An 18121-nucleotide genomic window follows, 5' to 3' on the forward strand; every position below is an offset into this window, starting at 1 on the left:
CAGGGATGCCCAGGGATGCCCAGGGATGCTCAGGAATGTTCAGGGATGCTCAGGGATGCTCAGGGATGCCCAGGGATCCTCAGGGATGCTCAGGGATCCTCAGGGATGCCCAGGGATGATCAGGGATGCTCAGGGATGCTCAGGGATGCTCAAGGATGTTCAGGGATGCCCAGGGATGCTCAGGGATGCTCAGAGATGTTCAGGGATGTTCAGGGATGCCCAGGGATGCCCAGGGATGTTCAGGGATGCCCAGGGATGCTCAGGGATGCTCAGGGATCCTCAGGGATGCCCAGGGATGATCAGGGATGCTCAGGGATGATCAGGGATGCTCAGGGATGCTCAGGGATGCCCAGGGATGCCCAGGGATGCTCAGGGATGCCCAGGGATGCCCAGGGATACCCAGGGATGCCCAGGGATGCCCAGGGATGTTCAGGGATGTTCAGGGATGATCAGGGATGATCAGGGATGCTCAGGGATGCCCAGGGATGCTCAGGGATGCTCAGGGATGCCCAGGGATACCCAGGGATGCCCAGGGATGCCCAGGGATGATCAGGGATGCCCAGGGATGCCCAGGGATGCTCAGGGATGCCCAGGGATGCTCAGGGGTGCTCAGGGATGATCAGGGATGCTCAGGGATGCTCAGAGATGTTCAGGGATGTTCAGGGATGCCCAGGGATGCCCAGGGATGTTCAGGGATGCCCAGGGATGCTCAGGGATGCTCAGGGATCCTCAGGGATGCCCAGGGATGATCAGGGATGCTCAGGGATGATCAGGGATGCTCAGGGATGCTCAGGGATGCCCAGGGATGCCCAGGGATGCTCAGGGATGCCCAGGGATGCCCAGGGATACCCAGGGATGCCCAGGGATGCCCAGGGATGTTCAGGGATGTTCAGGGATGATCAGGGATGATCAGGGATGCTCAGGGATGCCCAGGGATGCTCAGGGATGCTCAGGGATGCCCAGGGATACCCAGGGATGCCCAGGGATGCCCAGGGATGATCAGGGATGCCCAGGGATGCCCAGGGATGCTCAGGGATGCCCAGGGATGCTCAGGGGTGCTCAGGGATGATCAGGGATGCTCAGGGATGCTCAGGGATGCTCAGGGATGCCCAGGGATGCTCAGGGATGCCCAGGGATGCTCAGGGATGCCCAGGGATACCCAGGGATGCCCAGGGATGCTCAGGGATGCCCAGGGATGCCCAGGGATACCCAGGGATGCTCAGGGATGTCCAGGGATGCCCAGAGATGCTCAGGGATGCTCAGGGATGGCCAGGGATGTTCAGGGATGCTCAGGGATGCCCAGGGATGCCCAGGGATGCCCAGAGATGCTCAGGGATGCTCAGGGATGCTCAGGCTGGGGTTGTTGGGGGTCTGGGCAGGGCAGGAGCTGGATCCAGGATCCTGTGGGTCTCTCCCAAGGCAGGATATTCCATGGTTCTGAGAGGAATGAGGGGTTTGTCTTTACAAACAAGCTGTGGGTCTGCTGATAAGATGCAGCTCTCAGTGAGAGACAACAGAAACAATGGGATGGATTCCACTAAAAGATCAAAGAGGGACTGGAAGAGCACCATGAATTCCACAAGAGTTAAGAATTAAGAAGGGATTATGCATTGGGGGAAGGTATCGCAGGTATCAGGTGTTCCGGGCAGTCTGTACCTCTCAAGTACCTCAGCCTGTGGGGAAAGAGAGAAGGGACAAGCGGCCGGGAATTGGGATAAAAAGGAGGCTGCGCCCTCCAAGAATTTGAGAGACCCCAGGGCAATGCCCCATGGCCTCTCCCTTTATTCGAATAAAGAAAAAGGACTCCTCTGTCTCCTTTCTGGACAGAAACCTCTGGTGTTTGTGGATTAATTTTCCTGACAGTTCTGTGGCTCAGCCCCAGCTGCCGGGACTCTCCTCCCTTTGCTGTCCCGCTGGACAGAACAATTCCTGCCAGCAGTGGGAATGTTCCAAGGAACAAACCCCTCTGTCCACTGCCCTCTGCCAGGAACTGGGGAACCAGGGGCACCTGGCTGGGACAAGGGACACAGGAACAGCTCAGATCCCCAGGGGCACCTGGCTGGGACAAGGGACACAGGAACAGCTCAGATCCCCAGGGGCAGCTGGCTGGGACAAGGGACACAGGAACAGCTCAGATCCCCAGGGGCACCTGGCTGGGACAAGGGACACAGGAACAGCTCAGATCCAGCAGCTCCTCGGCCAGGGGTGCCCGGAGCCACCCTGGACAGACACAAACCTGAGCAGCACTTGCACCCCAGAGCCGGGAGCTCCCCTGAGGGAAAAACGAGTGTGAGCAGCCCAGAGTGGCACTGAGGGGTGGGGAGGAGGGATGGGCACTGCCACACATCTGTGTCACCGCAGAGGGGACAGCTGGGAACACACACCAGCGCTTCGCTGCTTCCCTCCCTCCGAGGGAGATAACAGCAACGCACTCCAACGAATTCCAGCAATTACTAAGCAGATCTTTTGGCAGGAAAGCTGAGAGGAAAATGAATTAAAGCAAGCTGGTGGTTTTCCAAGGGAAGTTTGGAACTAAAAAGCCAAGTGCCTGCGGGTAGGTGGGGAATGCTGAGCCCTGCAGAGGACAGGCAGGAGACACCGAGGGCAGGGAGAAACCACCCCAGGGGACCTGCTGGGGATGAAAGTCACCCTGCTGGGGCCACCAGGATCAAAGTCACCCTGCTGGGGTCACCAGGATCAAAGTCACCCTGCTGGGGTCACCAGGCTCAAAGTCACCCTGCTGGGGTCACCAGGATCAAAGTCACCCTGCTGGGGTCACCCTGGGCACTGCCCAGGCCCCAAACAGGTGGGTCCTGTGTCCCCCAAAGCCCAGCAGAGTCACACCAAGCACTGGAGCCCCAGCTCCAGGCTGCAGCTCGGCTGAATTTATTCCCTCAGGAGAACATGGAGCCCTAAATCAGCCAGGGCCAACCAGAGGTGTCCCTTGTCACCTACAGCAAAGCACCTGACACAGGGCCAGGCACAGCTGGAGCACCCAAAGCTCAGGGGGACAGAGGGAACGTGGCCCAGCAGAGCTGCAGAAGGCAGCTGGATCTGCTGGATCTGCTGGATCTGCTGGATCTGCTGGATCTGCTGGATCTGCTGGATTTGCTGGATCTGCTGGATCTGCTGGATTTGCTGGATCTGCTGGATCTGCTGGATTTGCTGGGTTTGCTGGATTTTCTGGATTTACTGGATCTGCTGGATTTTCTGGGATACTCACAGGAGGGAAGAGGAATCAGCTCCAGCCCAGCTCTGCCATGGGCCAGGCCTGCAGCAGTCAGCCAGAGCTGCAGCAGAGCAGATTTAGGGGTGGTGAGGAGCTGGAAGGTTTTTCTTGAGGGAGATGTCAAGGTGCTCTTCCCCTTCCTCGTTTTAAAGGCTGGCAGTGTGAGCTCAAATCTGGGCAGCAGCACCCACCAGAGCCCTCAGGCCCTTCCCAGGGGGAATTTAAGCAGCAGAACCAATTCCTGCGCTGTTTTCTGTGGATAATACCTTGTGTTTAAACTGAAATCCATTATTCCACACAATGGGGAAGAATCAGGATCATACTCTCGTTAGCTCCCAACAATAATGAAATCCCCAGACCCACACTTAGGCACGGAAAGGAGGAAAGGGCTGACAGTGGGACTGAGGATGAGCACTGGAGAGGCAGGTGCAGAACTTTTCCTGCAGCTCAGGTGTGATGTGACCCAGCCTGGCAGGCAGGTGAGTCCCCCACTCTCTGCTCATTACCACCGTGTAATAAATGGAAGCATAAGTCAGAGTTAGCACTGAACAGATTGTTTGGGGTTGCAAAGACAGCAGCTGTCACAGCTTGACAGCTTTCTTGTTAGTGAATCAGCTTTCCTGACAGTCTCTTTGATTGAAAACCCCTGTTCCCTGACAGAGTGTTGGAGCTGATGTACATATGTAGCTCACCAAGAACGAGAGGGAGCCATGAAAGGTCTCGAAGCTCTTGCTCTGTATTAAAAAGAAGTGAAGTTTACACAGAGGGGGGTTCTGCTGGCAGAGCCTGGCAGCTGGGAGCTGCTGGGAGCTGAGCCCTGTGGGGAGGTGCCAGTGGCACACCAGGGCCACAGCCTCTGCAAAAAGCACCAAGGGCACGGAAATCCCGGCTGCTTTCACTCCTGGGAGCAGTCCATGCAATAAAAAATAAATCTGTAACCTGAAAATGAAGCTGAAAACCCCCAGCTCGGTGTGGCTCTGCCAGGGTCTGCCCAGACCTCCCCTCAGCCCAGGAGGGAGAGCCAGGGGTGGGCACCAGAAACACACTGGGGTCTCCAGGGATGGGTGGGGTGGGACAGCCCCTCACTCCCCAGGGATGGATGGGATGGGACAGCCCCTCACTCCCCAGGGATGGGGTCCCCAGGACAGCCCCTCACTCCCCAGGGGTGGGGTCCTTAGGACAGTCCCTCACTCCCCAGGGATGGGGTCCCTGCACAGCCCCTCACTCCCCAGGGATGGGTGGGGTCCCTGCACAGCCCCTCACTCCCCAGGGATGGGTGGGGTGGGACAGCCCCTCACTCCCCAGGGATGGGTGGGGTCCCTGCACAGCCCCTCACTCCCCAGGGATGGGTGGGGTCCCTGCACAGTCCCTCACTCCCCAGGGATGGGTGGGGTCCCTGGGACACCCCCTCACTCCCCAGGGATGGGGTCCCTGCACAGCCCCTCACTCCCCAGGGATGGATGGGGTCCCTCACTCCCCAGGGATGGATGGGGTCCCTGCACAGCCCCTCACTCCCCAGGGATGGATGGGGTCCCCAGGACAGCCCCTCACTCCCCAGGGATGGATGGGATGGGACAGCCCCTCACTCCCCAGGGATGGGGTCCCTGCACAGCCCCTCACTCCCCAGGGATGGGGTCCCTGCACAGCCCCTCACTCCCCAGGGATGGGTGGGGTCCCTGCACACCCCCTCACTCCCCAGGGGTGCCCCACGTTCCTCAGGAAGGGAGAACAGGCCCCAGCACACTCCTGGCTGCAGACTGGGCATACTGGGAGCTCCCCAGGCAGGGAAGGGCTGTCTGCAGACACAATTCCTGCTCTGTTCCCTTTTCAGCACTCTCCTGGCCACCGACCCCAGCAGGTGCAGCAGCAGCAGAACACGTGGATGCTGACACAGCTGATGCTTCACAGAATTTTGTTCCAAATCCACTGGAAATGGAGCATTTTGAAGGGAATTTTCCCAAGTGAACTGAATTCTCCCTGTGCAGCAGGAAGCAAAGCCAGGGGCTCCAGCACTGGGGTGCTGCTCCTGGCCATGCCTGGAGACACCTTCCATCCCTGCCTGGTGTTTGCTCCACAGCTCCCAGGAGCAGGAAAGGTCACTCCAGCCTGAAAACAGCTCGGTTTTATTGCAGAAGAGATGAGCAGAAGCAGCTTTATGGATTATGATGCTGGAAGCTTTTCCTGTCCTTTGCATCCACAGCGCTGCTTTGTTTGAACCCCCAAAGCAAAAGGGGACATCTCAGAGCTCCTGGAGCTCCCATCTGCTGCCTCCACCACACCCTCGCTGCCACGGGAGGTATTTGAGCCCCAGCCCTGCCCCCAGGAAAAAGCAGGTGGTAATAATATCATTACAGCACATTTCTAGCGCAGAACCATTGCAAACTGCAATTACTGGGATGAAAAAATGGAAAAAAAAATAAAAAAATCAAGGGATGGAGAGTTGCAGAAGGCTGACACTGCTCAGAGCTGGTTCTTTGTGACCCCAGCTGGGGTCAGCAGCTCACTCAAACCCCTCTGACCGTCACCTCAAAGGCTCTGCAAGGGACAGGCCTGAGCCTTGGCCCCACAGCAAGCAGGAATAATGCAATTACAGGGAGAACGATTGCTTTACACTCTGTTGGCTATTAGGAAATATTTTAAGTAATTGTTTTTGCTGAAGAGTGATCTGGGCAAGGGAACACTCCTGGAAGCTCGAGAGCTCTCCATTAATTTTGGCTCTAGCCCGGAGTCTAACACAGCTCTGCTCCAAATTGCTGCTTCAAACGCAGCAGCTCTTTAGAGATGACTCATTGCTGTTAAAGCCTCAATTTTCCCGAGCTGAATTTTCACTGCTGTGCAGGGTGGGATCACCTGGAGGCTGGAAAAGGCTCTGGCTCCAGGCAGGGCTGCCCAGGGAGCTGCTCCTCAGCCCTGTTACCACTGAAGATGAACAGATCACACAGACACAGCTCGAGGTGTGGTGAAAGGAAGAAAGAGTTTATTTTTCCTCCCAGGATTTATAGGTTTCTGACCATGGCCAGGGATTGGATGGTCAGGACAGCACTTTCCCACTCCACTGGCCATGAGGGATGCCCATCACAAGATGTGGAACAGAAGGAATGTACACATATCTCTATGTTTACAGTTCCTGTCCTGGGAAAGGCTGAGAGAACCATGGCAGCAAGCTCAGAAGCTGAGTTTTCAGGGCGACATCTCACCCTTTTTGGTTTAACAAAAAGAAAAGAAAAAAGAAAAACGAACAAAGAAGCTAGCAACATTATAAACAATCAAAAGGATAAATCATAGGAAAATACAATGCTCCATACAGTCAGAAGGCTGTAATTTCAGGGTGACACAGCCCCCTGGCTCTGCAGCCCCAGCTGGGGGTGTGAGGATGAGGGGAGCTGCCCACCAGCCCTTTACAGAGCCAAACCCATGGGGAGCAGCACATTCCTGCTGCCCTGGGGCCAGCAGAAAGGCTTCAGCAGAAATGGCTGTTCAGAGGTGTCCAGAATCTCATGGGAACCTTCTTTCCACTTTAAAAACACAGCAGGAGTAGAGCAGTGGATAAAACTTGTAAAAAGCCCTTCATGAATTTTCCTGCCCACAGGTTCGGGGGATGCTCCCACACTTTCACCAGCAGTGGCCTGAAAGTTTCACAGGGTGTCTCTGTAAAAACCAGCACCAATCTATTGACTACAGGATTTCCCAGCAATTCTAGGGCAGTGTGCTATGGCTGTCCCATTATCTCACAGAACCAGGTTGGAAAAGATCTCCAGAGTCACCCAGCCCCAGCTGTGCCCATCCCCAGCCCAGAGCCCTCAGTGCCACCTCCAGGGATGGGCACTGCAAACCTCCCTGGGCACCCTTTCCATGGGGAAACATTCCCAAATATTCAACCTAAACCTGCCCTGCCCCAGACCAGAGGAGAACCTGGGGCAGTTCCTGTGGCCTGAGCTCCTGTGGTGCCTCTGTAGCAGCGGGGCTGGAGTTCTGCTGGAGCAGCAGATCCTTGCCCACTGAAACAGCCGGGCTGAATCCTGCTCCTGAAGGTCCTGATACACCTGGAGAGCAGCACAGACTGTCCTGGCACACCTGGAGAGCAGCACAGACTGTCCTGGCACACCTGGAGAGCAGCACAGACTGTCCTGGCACACCTGGCACACCTGGAGAGCAGCACTGGCTGTCCTGGCACACCTGGAGAGCAGCACAGACTGTCCTGGCACACCTGGAGAGCAGCACAGACTGTCCTGGCACACCTGGCACACCTGGAGAGCAGCACTGGCTGTCCTGGCACACCTGGAGAGCAGCACAGACTGTCCTGGCACACCTGGCACACCTGGAGGGCAGCACAGACTGTCCTGGCACACCTGGCACACCTGGAGAGCAGCACAGGCTGTCCTGGCACACCTGGAACACCTGGAGAGCAGCACAGACTGTCCTGATACACCTGGAGAGCAGCACAGGCTGTCCTGGCACACCTGGAGAGCAGCACAGGCTGTCCTGGCACACCTGGCACCCCAAGGAGAGCAGCACAGACTGTCCTGGCACACCTGGAGAGCAGCACAGGCTGTCCTGGCACACCTGGAGAGCAGCACAGGCTGTCCTGGCACACCTGGAGAGCAGCACAGGCTGTCCTGGCACACCTGGCACCCCAAGGAGAGCAGCACAGACTGTCCTGGCACACCTGGAGAGCAGCACAGGCTGTCCTGGCACACCTGGAGAGCAGCACAGACTGTCCTGGCACACCTGGAGAGCAGCACAGACTGTCCTGGCACACCTGGAGAGCAGCACAGACTGTCCTGGAACACCTGGAGAGCAGCACAGGCTGTCCTGGCACAGCTGGCACACCTGGAGAGCAGCACAGACTGTCCTGGCACACCTGGAGAGCAGCACAGACTGTCCTGGCACACCTGGAGAGCAGCACAGGCTGTCCTGGCACACCTGGCACACCTGGAGAGCAGCACAGGCTGTCCTGGCACACCTGGAGGGCAGCACAGGCTGTCCTGGCACACCTGGCACACCTGGAGAGCAGCACAGACTGTCCTGGCACACCTGGAGGGCAGCACAGACTGTCCTGGCACACCTGGAGAGCAGCACAGACTGTCCTGGCACAGCTGGAGAGCAGGACAGGCTGTCCTGGCACAGCTGGAGAGCAGCACAGACTGTCCTGGCACACCTGGAGAGCAGCACAGACTGTCCTGGCACACCTGGAGAGCAGCACAGGCTGTCCTGGCACACCTGGAGGGCAGCACAGACTGTCCTGGCACACCTGGCACACCTGGAGAGCAGCACAGACTGTCCTGGCACACCTGGAGGGCAGCACAGACTGTCCTGGCACACCTGGAGGGCAGCACAGACTGTCCTGGCACACCTGGCACCCCAAGGAGAGCAGCACAGACTGTCCTGGCACACCTGGAGAGCAGCACAGACTGTCCTGGCACACCTGGAGAGCAGCACAGGCTGTCCTGGCACACCTGGAGAGCAGCACAGACTGTCCTGGCACACCTGGCACACCTGGCACCGCTGGGAGCAGAGCATTTCCCTGGGATGATGAAGAGCACCCTGGTTATCTGCTGGAGAGCGACTGGAGCTCCAGCGCTGCGGCTCCTTCACAGCCAAAGCCCTGCTGATGTGCTGGGGTGGCACAAATGCCACCCTCCCCGAGCAGGGACAGCAGGGACAGCAGCTCTGCCACCCTCCCACACCTGCAGGGCTCGGCAGGGAGCTGCAGGAACCACGCAGAGCCTGCAGAGCCGCTCTGCACAAACCACCACGCCCCCAGAAGAAATCAATGTTCATTTAAGAGCCAAATTGCACTCGAGTCTCAAATGTGAGCTATATTGTTTTAATCTGACTTGTGAAATGTTAATAAAGACACCTGAAGGACATAAAGTGTGACAACCATTACTTTACAAGAGCCTTCTTTCCCCAGTGAAAGGAAATATTTTCTTTAAAGCAGCAATATTTTTCCTCACCAACCAACTGAGGTGACTTTAATTGTCAGACCAGTTCCTATCGAATTGGTGTCAGCTCTTTCTCACTGTGTTGCTATGAGAGAGGACATCACATAACTCAGCTAAGTTCTCAGTGATGAGAGCAGCTTGCAAATTAGCTAAACAACAATTTAGTCCTAATGGTGACCAAAAATAACAAGACAAAACCCAAAAGGCAAAAAATCTACCGCAGATGACATCGTGCGTGAACAAAACCTCCAATTTAAAGGACTGCAGCAACTCTCCAAAGACTTTATCTCATGTGAAAAACCAACACCCCAAAGCTGTTATTTACACTGGTCTCACCTGAAGGGTTTTGCTGGCAGCCCTTGACAGGTGGCTCAGCCAAACCCAGCTCTGCTGTCCTCGATTTAAACCACGGCCCAAATTCCCCCAGGGGCTGTGCTGGCCACGGGCACAGAGCCCAGCACTGGCCACGGGCACAGATCCCAGCTCTGTGTGCTGGCCACGGGCACAGACCCCAGCTCTGTGTGCTGGCCACGGGCACAGATCCCAGCTCTGTGTGCTGGCCATGGGCACAGATCAGATCCCAGCTCTGTGTGCTGGCCACGGGCACAGATCAGATCCCAGCTCTGTGTGCTGGCCACGGGCACAGATCCCAGCTCTGTGTGCTGGCCACGGGCACAGACCCCAGCTCTGTGTGCTGGCCACGGGCACAGATCCCAGCTCTGTGTGCTGGCCATGGGCACAGATCAGATCCCAGCTCTGTGTGCTGGCCACGGGCACAGATCAGATCCCAGCTCTGTGTGCTGGCCACGGGCACAGATCCCAGCTCTGTGTGCTGGCCACGGGCACAGATCAGATCCCAGCACTGGCCACGGGCACAGATCCCAGCACTGGCCACGGGCACAGATCCCAGCACTGGCCATGGGCACAGATCCCAGCTCTGTGTGCTGGCCACGGGCACAGATCAGATCCCAGCTCTGTGTGCTGGCCACGGGCACAGATCCCAGCACTGGCCACCGGCACAGATCCCAGCACTGGCCACGGGCACAGATCCCAGCTCTGTGTGCTGGCCATGGGCACAGATCCCAGCTCTGTGTGCTGGCCACGGGCACAGATCCCAGCTCTGTGTGCTGGCCACGGGCACAGATCAGATCCCAGCTCTGTGTGCTGGCCACGGGCACAGATCCCAGCACTGGCCACGGGCACAGATCCCAGCTCTGTGTGCTGGCCACGGGCACAGATCAGATCCCAGCTCTGTGTGCTGGCCACGGGCACAGATCCCAGCACTGGCCACGGGCACAGATCCCAGCTCTGTGTGCTGGCCATGGGCACAGATCCCAGCACTGGCCACGGGCACAGATCCCAGCACTGGCCACGGGCACAGAGCCCAGCTCTGCTCTCAGCTGGGTCCCCTCCACCCTGCCCTGGCTGCCTCCCCTGAGCCTTTCACTGCAGCAGCATCTCAAGCCCGAGATGCTCATCCTCTCTCTGTGGCCTCAGCTCTACTGGGAATTCCAGGATTTAGTCAGGAATATACAGATGCTGCAAGTCAGCAGCTATTAAAACCAGAAAGAATCAGGGTTATGGATTCCTGCTTCAAGAAAAGCCCCCTCTTTCCCTCTCTTTTATTAGAGGAAAGTGGAAATTCAAATCAAATTGCTCTGAGCAGTTTTATACTTGGTGCCAAAGCAGAGGAGGACTGAGACCTCCAGAAAATATGTGGGCTTTGTCTTCATATTTAATAATTTAACTCAGGCAATTTTTCTTCTTGAATCCAAACTCAGAACCTTGCCAAGGAAATGCTGATCCCAGGTCAGGAATGGTTCCACGTCCAGGGATGGGCAGCCCCACCAAGCCCTCAAGTCCCCGAGTGGTTTTCCCCAGGAGATTTAAGGTTACAGATACAGTTTTTAAGGTTACAGATACAGTTTTTAAGGTTACAGATACAGTTTTTAAGGTTACAGATACAATTTTTAAGGTTACAGATATAATTAGGCCGGCGTGGCTTGTACAGGATGTCTGATTTCAAAGTAAAATCGGAGTATTATCCATAATGTTATGCAAAGCACCATAGCAACAGCGAGGAGCCTTCGAAGAAATGCTAATGAGGGGAGAAATGCTAATGAGGGGAGAAATGCTAATGAGGGGAGAAATGCTAATGAGGGGAGCTGTTCTGCACAAGCCGGCCTGGCCAAGCGAAAACAAACACCCCACTTCAAATTCCTAACAAGGAACTCACACATTCCCGCAGCAGAAAAACCCCACTGCAGAAATTCCTTACAAAGCTTTTGGGAAGGGGCACAGGATCTGCCCCTGGAACAGGAGAGCCCCCAAGGGCTGGCACTGGGCTCCCAAAAACCCAGGGAAGGACTGGGATGTGTCCCTGCAGGGCCATAACCCAGGGAATGATCCACACCCAGCATCCAGAGGCACGGGAAAACTCGATGAAGTTGGGAATAAAGCCCCAGATTGAGATGAGCTGCTGAAAAACACAAGCCAGGTGCAGGAAAAGGAAAAGGTTGAATCACAGAGTGTGCTGAGCTGGATCCATGAGGATCCTGGAATCCAACCCTGAGCCCTGCACAGGACACCCCCACGAGTCCCCCTTTCCCTGAGAGCATTTCCAGGCACTTGCACTCTGCTGGGCTGGGGACAGAATCATTCCAAACACAGGATTTTACCAACCCACGGACCCAAATCCTTTGTTTTGTATCCCAGGTTAAGACAAGGAGAGAATAATGTGCAAATACTTGGATAAACCAAACTGATATAAACAAAGTGAAATTCAAAACCTTGTTACAGCTGAAGATGAACAGATCACACAGACACAGCTCGAGGTGTGGTGAAAGGAAGAGCCAGTTTCATTTTTCCTCCCAGGATTTATAGGTTTCTGACCATGGCCAGGGATTGGATGGTCAGGACAGCACTTTCCCACTCCACTGGCCATGAGGGATGCCCATCACAAGATGTGGAACAGAAGGAATGTACACATATCTCTATGTTTACAGTTACTGTCCTGGGAAAGGTTGAGAAAACCATGGCAGCAAGCTCAGAAGCTGAGTTTTCAGGGCGACAAAACCTCATTAAAAGGCTGAATTGAGCAAATGCAGGGCTGCAGTGCAAGTGCAACCCTGAAATCATCCAGAGAAATGGAAAAAGTAGCCTGAAAATAGGACAAAACCACCCAGGAACGAGTTCAAAAATGTCTTTTCCCTCCCCAAAGCCATCGGATCTTGATTCAGTCAAGTCTGAAAGCTCCAGCTCTAACAGAGCTGTGCAAGGTACAATTACAGGCAAACCCACCCTTAACAGGCATTATCCTAAGAAAAGGGAATTCTGCAATGCCACTCCACTTTAAATCCACATTTTCTATTTATTTAGGCAGCTGACACTTTGAAATAAATGCAAATAAATGCCAGTTTCCTGAGGCACGCATCCCATTCCTCATCCTCTCTCTGTGGCTCAGCTCTACTGGAAATTCTAGGATTTAGCAGCTGCCTTTAATATTTCCCAAGCATGACAGCAACAGAGCAGCAGAGAATGAGCGAGGTGACAGGAGCACATGGAGAGTTTCAGCCCAGCTTTCAGATGACACATTAAATCCAGACACTGCTTCATTCAAAGCGGGGTTCAATATTATAATCTATAAATCAGTATTTGCTTTACAAAGTGTAATGGAAAATGCTAATAGGATTTACTTGTGAAATGGAATTGGATTATGTCTTATCTATTTTAACTTGATTTGGTGGAGCATTCCTTCAGCTCCAACCAGCAGCTTCAATGGCTTCTCTCCTTTTCTGCCCCCCCATCCTTTTGGAATTCAGGCAGATTCCTCAGGCCACCCTCTTTCAAAGGGAAATTAGGGAGGACAGACATAAATTAAGTGGAAAATGTAGATGATGGAGTATCAAGCAGTGTAATGAACCCCTGTAAGGCATTAGAGCCACGGGCACGTGTGCTGGGAGCTCCTTGATTGTGCAGGGCTGGAACCTGCCCGGCCAAGAAACCTGAATTTCACAAAGTCACTGAAACCTGAATTTCACAAAGTCACTGAAACCTGAATTTCACAAAGTCACTGAAACCTGAATTTCACAAAGTCTGTGAAACCTGAATTTCACAAAGTCTGTGAAACCTGAATTTCACAGAGTCATTGAAACCTGAATTTCACAGAGTCACTGAAACCTGAATTTCACAAAGTCACTGAAACCTGAATTTCACAAAGTCACTGAAACCTGAATTTCACAAAGTCACTGAAACCTGAATTTCACAAAGTCTGTGAAACCTGAATTTCACAAAGTCATTGAAACCTGAATTTCACAAAGTCACTGAAACCTGAATTTCACAAAGTCTTTGAAACCTGAATTTCACAAAGTCACTGAAACCTGAATTTCACAGAGTCACTGAAACCTGAATTTCACAAAGTCTGTGAAACCTGATCATTTTCCTGTCTCTGCCTGGGTGACTGAACAGCTGCTCCCTGCCACGAGTATCCACATCTCAACATGGCCCTGCACCAGGAGTGGGGTCATGGAAGGACAGCAGGAACACCATCATGGAACAACACCAGGAATACAATCGTGGGAGGACAGCGGGAACACAATCGTGGAACAACACCAGGAATACAATCATGGGAGGACACCAGGAGTGGAACCATGGAAGGACAGCAGGAATACAGTCATGGAAGAACAGCAGGAATACAATCATGGGAGGACAGCAGGAATACAATCGTGGAAGGACAGCAGGAATACAATCATGGAAGGACAGCAGGAATACAGTCATGGAAGGACAGCAGGAATACAATAATGGAAGGACACCAGGAGTGGTGTTATGGAAGGACAGCAGGAATACAGTCATGGAAGAACAGCAGGAATACAATCGTGGAAGAACACCAGGAGTGGAATCATGGAAGAACACCAGGAGTGGAATCATGGAAGGACAGCAGGAACACAATAATGGAAGAACACCAGGAATACAGTCATGGGAGGACAGCAGGAATACAATCATGGAAGGACAGCAGGAATACAGTCATGGAAGGACAGCAGGAGTGGAATCATGGAAGGACAGCAGGAATACAATCATGGAAGGACAGCAGGAATACAGTCATGGAAGGACAGCAGGAATAAGTCATGGAAGGACAGCAGGAATACAATCATGGAAGGACAGCAGGAATACAATCATGGAAGAACAGCAGGAATACAATCATGGAAGGACACCAGGAATACAATCATGGAAGGACACCAGGAATACAATCATGGAAGGACAGCAGGAATACAATCATGGAAGGACAGCAGGAATACAATTGTGGAAGAACACCAGGAGTGGAATCATGGAAGGACAGCAGGAACACAATAATGGAAGGACAGCAGGAATACAATCATGGAAGGACACCAGGAATACAGTCATGGAAGGACAGCAGGAATACAATCATGGAAGGACAGCAGGAATACAATCATGGAAGAACAGCAGGAATACAATCATGGAAGGACAGCAGGAATACAATCATGGAAGGACAGCAGGAGCACAATCATGGAAGGACAGCAGGAATACAGTCATGGAAGGACAGCAGGAGTGGAATCATGGAAGGACAGCAGGAATACAATCATGGAAGGACAGCAGGAATACAATCATGGAAGAACACCAGGAATACAGTCATGGAAGGACAGCAGGAGTGGGTGAGAGCAGCAGCAGAGGAAAAGAACTCACAGAACTGTTCAGGTTGGAACAGCCCTCCAAGACTTCAAATCCAACCTTTCCCCAGCATTGCCAAAGCCACCAGTGACCCCAGTCCACAGGCACCAAATAAAGGATGGAATTTCTGGGGAGAAATCCTTGCTCTTACCAGCTTGTTGTGGAAATGAACAGAAGTCTTTAAAGAAGAACCAGGACTGAAGAACATCTGACAAAGGAAACTGCCCAGCCAGAGGAGCTGAGGGCTTCCTCTCTATTTCTGTCATGAGGAACTTTCCAGATTTACCCTGAGAATCAAGCCACTGTAAATTCCTCACAAGCAGTGACTGCAGGCGGATGCTGCCGAGCTCCTGCTCCGTGCTCAGCCCCTGGGGACCTGTCCCAGCCCAGCGGGGCTGTGAGCAGGGAGCTGTGACAATCCAGCCGTGTGTCACAGCTGCAGCCACCACACTGCTGCCACCTGATTGCCACCCCCTCCTTCTGGAGCCGTGAGGAGTTATTAAAAACACTCCAATATTCCTGTGGAAGCTTTCCTGAGCCTGACACGGCACCAGCGCATCCGTGCTTCGGCTGGGGACACTCCCAGCGTGGCCCAGGTGGCTGCACTGGGACACAGAGCAGCTCTGTGGCTTCACTTTGGACTCTTTATTGTCAGTAATTAGCCAGTAATTAAGCAGCTCAGCCCAGGACACGCTGTTGCTGCACAGGAAGAGCCTCACAGCGAGAGCTGCAGCCGGGTCTGGCAGCGCTGGCTCGGGGCAGGTCCCAGGCAGGAGCTCCAGAGCCTCACCAGGGTTTGGATTTGGCCACCAAAGGCAGCTCCAGGCTGGGATTTGTGCGTGTGAAGGACTCGGGAGGCAAGAGAGAGTCCCTGGGTTTACAACATCCACTGGGATTTTTAAATGAGAGAAAGGCCACAAACACCTCTGAGCAGCCCTGGGTGACAGCAGGGAACACCCTCAGGTGACAGCAGTGACACACCTGGGTGACAGCAGTGACACCCCTGGGTGACAGCAGGGAACACCCTCAGGTGACAGCAGTGACACCCCTGGGTGACAGCAGTGACACACCTGGGTGACAGCAGGGAACACCCTCAGGTGACAGCAGTGACACCCCTGGGTGACAGCAGTGACACACCTGGGTGACAGCAGTGAACACCCTCAGGTGACAGCAGTGACACCCCTGGGTGACAGCAGTGACACACCTGGGTGACAGCAGTGACACACCTGGGTGACAGCAGTGAACACCCTCAGGTGACAGCAGTGACACACCTGGGTGACAGCAGTGACACACCTGGGTGACAGCAGGGAGCACCCTCAGGTGACAGCAGTGACACCCCTGGGTGACAGCAGTGAACACCCTCAGGTGACAGCAGTGACACCCCTGGGTGACAGCAGTGACACACCTGGGTGACAGCAGTGACACCCTCAGGTGACAGCAGGGAGCACCCTCAGGTGACAGCAGTGAACACCCTCAGGTGACAGCAGTGAACACCCCCAGGTGACAGCAGGGAGCACCCTCAGGTGACAGCAGTGACACACCTGGGTGACAGCAGTGACACACCTGGGTGACAGCAGTGACACCCCTGGGTGACAGCAGTGACACCCCTGGGTGACAGCAGTGAACACACCCAGGTGACAGCAGTGAGCACCCTCAGGTGACAGCAGTGACACACCTGGGTGACAGCAGGGAACACCCTCAGGTGACAGCAGTGACACACCTGGGTGACAGCAGTGAACACCCCCAGGTGACAGCAGTGAACACCCTCAGGTGACAGCAGTGAACACCCTCAGGTGACAGCAGTGACACACCTGGGTGACAGCAGTGACACCCCCAGGTGACAGCAGTGACACACCCTCAGGTGACAGCAGTGACACACCTGGGTGACAGCAGTGACACACCTGGGTGACAGCAGGGAACACCCTCAGGTGACAGCAGTGACACCCCTGGGTGACAGCAGTGACACACCTGGGTGACAGCAGTGACACCCTCAGGTGACAGCAGGGAGCACCCTCAGGTGACAGCAGTGACACCCCCAGGTGACAGCAGTGACACACCCTCAGGTGACAGCAGTGAACACCCTCAGGTGACAGCAGGGAACACCCTCAGGTGACAGCAGTGACACACCCTCAGGTGACAGCAGTGAACACCCTCAGGTGACAGCAGTGAACACCCCCAGGTGACAGCAGTGACACCGCCAGGTGACAGCAGTGACACACCTGGGTGACAGCAGTGACACCCTCAGGTGACAGCAGTGACACACCTGGGTGACAGCAGTGACACACCTGGGTGACAGCAGTGACACACCTGGGTGACAGCAGTGAACACCCTCAGGTGAGAGCAGTGACACCCCCAGGTGACAGCAGTGACCCCACAGTGATGGGGATGAGGGGCTTTGCTGCCCACATCAGCTGGGACAGGTCTCTGGGGACACACAACGCTGACATCTCGTATTTGTCACCAATAAAGCTGCCACAGCGACTCCAAGACCAGAAAGAAATGACACGCTGGGAAATTGAAGGAAAGCAAAGGGAATTGTTGGAATGAACAACAGAAATTATTCCCATTGCCTTCCCTGCCTTTTCTCATGTGTTGGAGGGGAGAAGAACATTTCACACCACGCCGAGTGCTCCATCAGATTCAGACCAAGCTGGGAACAGCTCCTTGGGGTGGGAACCCCAGCAGCTCAGCCCTGCTGGTGTCACCCAGCACCCAGCAGGGTCCCCACAGCAGCAGTGTCCCCCTGCCACCCTGCTGCCCCTCTGGGAGCAGCTCACACTGCCCTGGAGAGCAGAACCCCTCCAGGGAGCCAAGCAGAGCTCCTCATCTCCTCATTCCACTCACAGCACCACAAGATAAAGCAGGATGGGCTCAGCCCAGCATCCACAGCAGCCACCAGAACCCGCTGCAATCATCACCCAGCAATGAGAGCCTGCACCTCCAGCTCGCTGTGGCCTCCTCGGTGACATCCAGGTGGCCACCACAGAGCTCAGCCCCCTCAGCCACCGTGACAAAGCCAGCAGCTCCAGCTGGCTGCTCCAGACTCTCCTTCTCCACCACAGTGAGGGAATAAATAACAAAGAGCAGCACTTACAGTTCACTGTGACTTTTACTTTCTTCACGTCTGGGACGGAGACGTCGTTTTCTGCGCTGCACTCGTACTCCCCAGCCTGGTCTCTCGTAATTCCGTAGATGTCCAGGTACTGCCCACTCTCAAAGGGCTTGGCTGGAATGAGACAATCACAGGAAGAAATTGCTGCAG

At 54.7% G+C, this 18121-nt stretch overlaps 1 protein-coding gene across 1 annotated transcript in view; it reads right to left on the reverse strand.

Annotated features, from left to right (window-relative positions):
* NEGR1 (neuronal growth regulator 1) overlaps nucleotides 1–18121 on the reverse strand; it is a 204159-nt gene that overhangs the window by 59563 nt on the left and 126475 nt on the right. The window contains exon 4 of the mRNA XM_058843215.1: nucleotides 17954–18085. Within this exon, the coding sequence (XP_058699198.1) occupies nucleotides 17954–18085 (132 nt within the window). The remainder of the gene's footprint in view (nucleotides 1–17953; nucleotides 18086–18121) is intronic.

The sequence above is a fragment of the Poecile atricapillus genome, chromosome 7 (assembly GCF_030490865.1).
Source record: "Poecile atricapillus isolate bPoeAtr1 chromosome 7, bPoeAtr1.hap1, whole genome shotgun sequence".
NCBI classification, from domain to species: Eukaryota; Metazoa; Chordata; class Aves; order Passeriformes; family Paridae; genus Poecile; species Poecile atricapillus.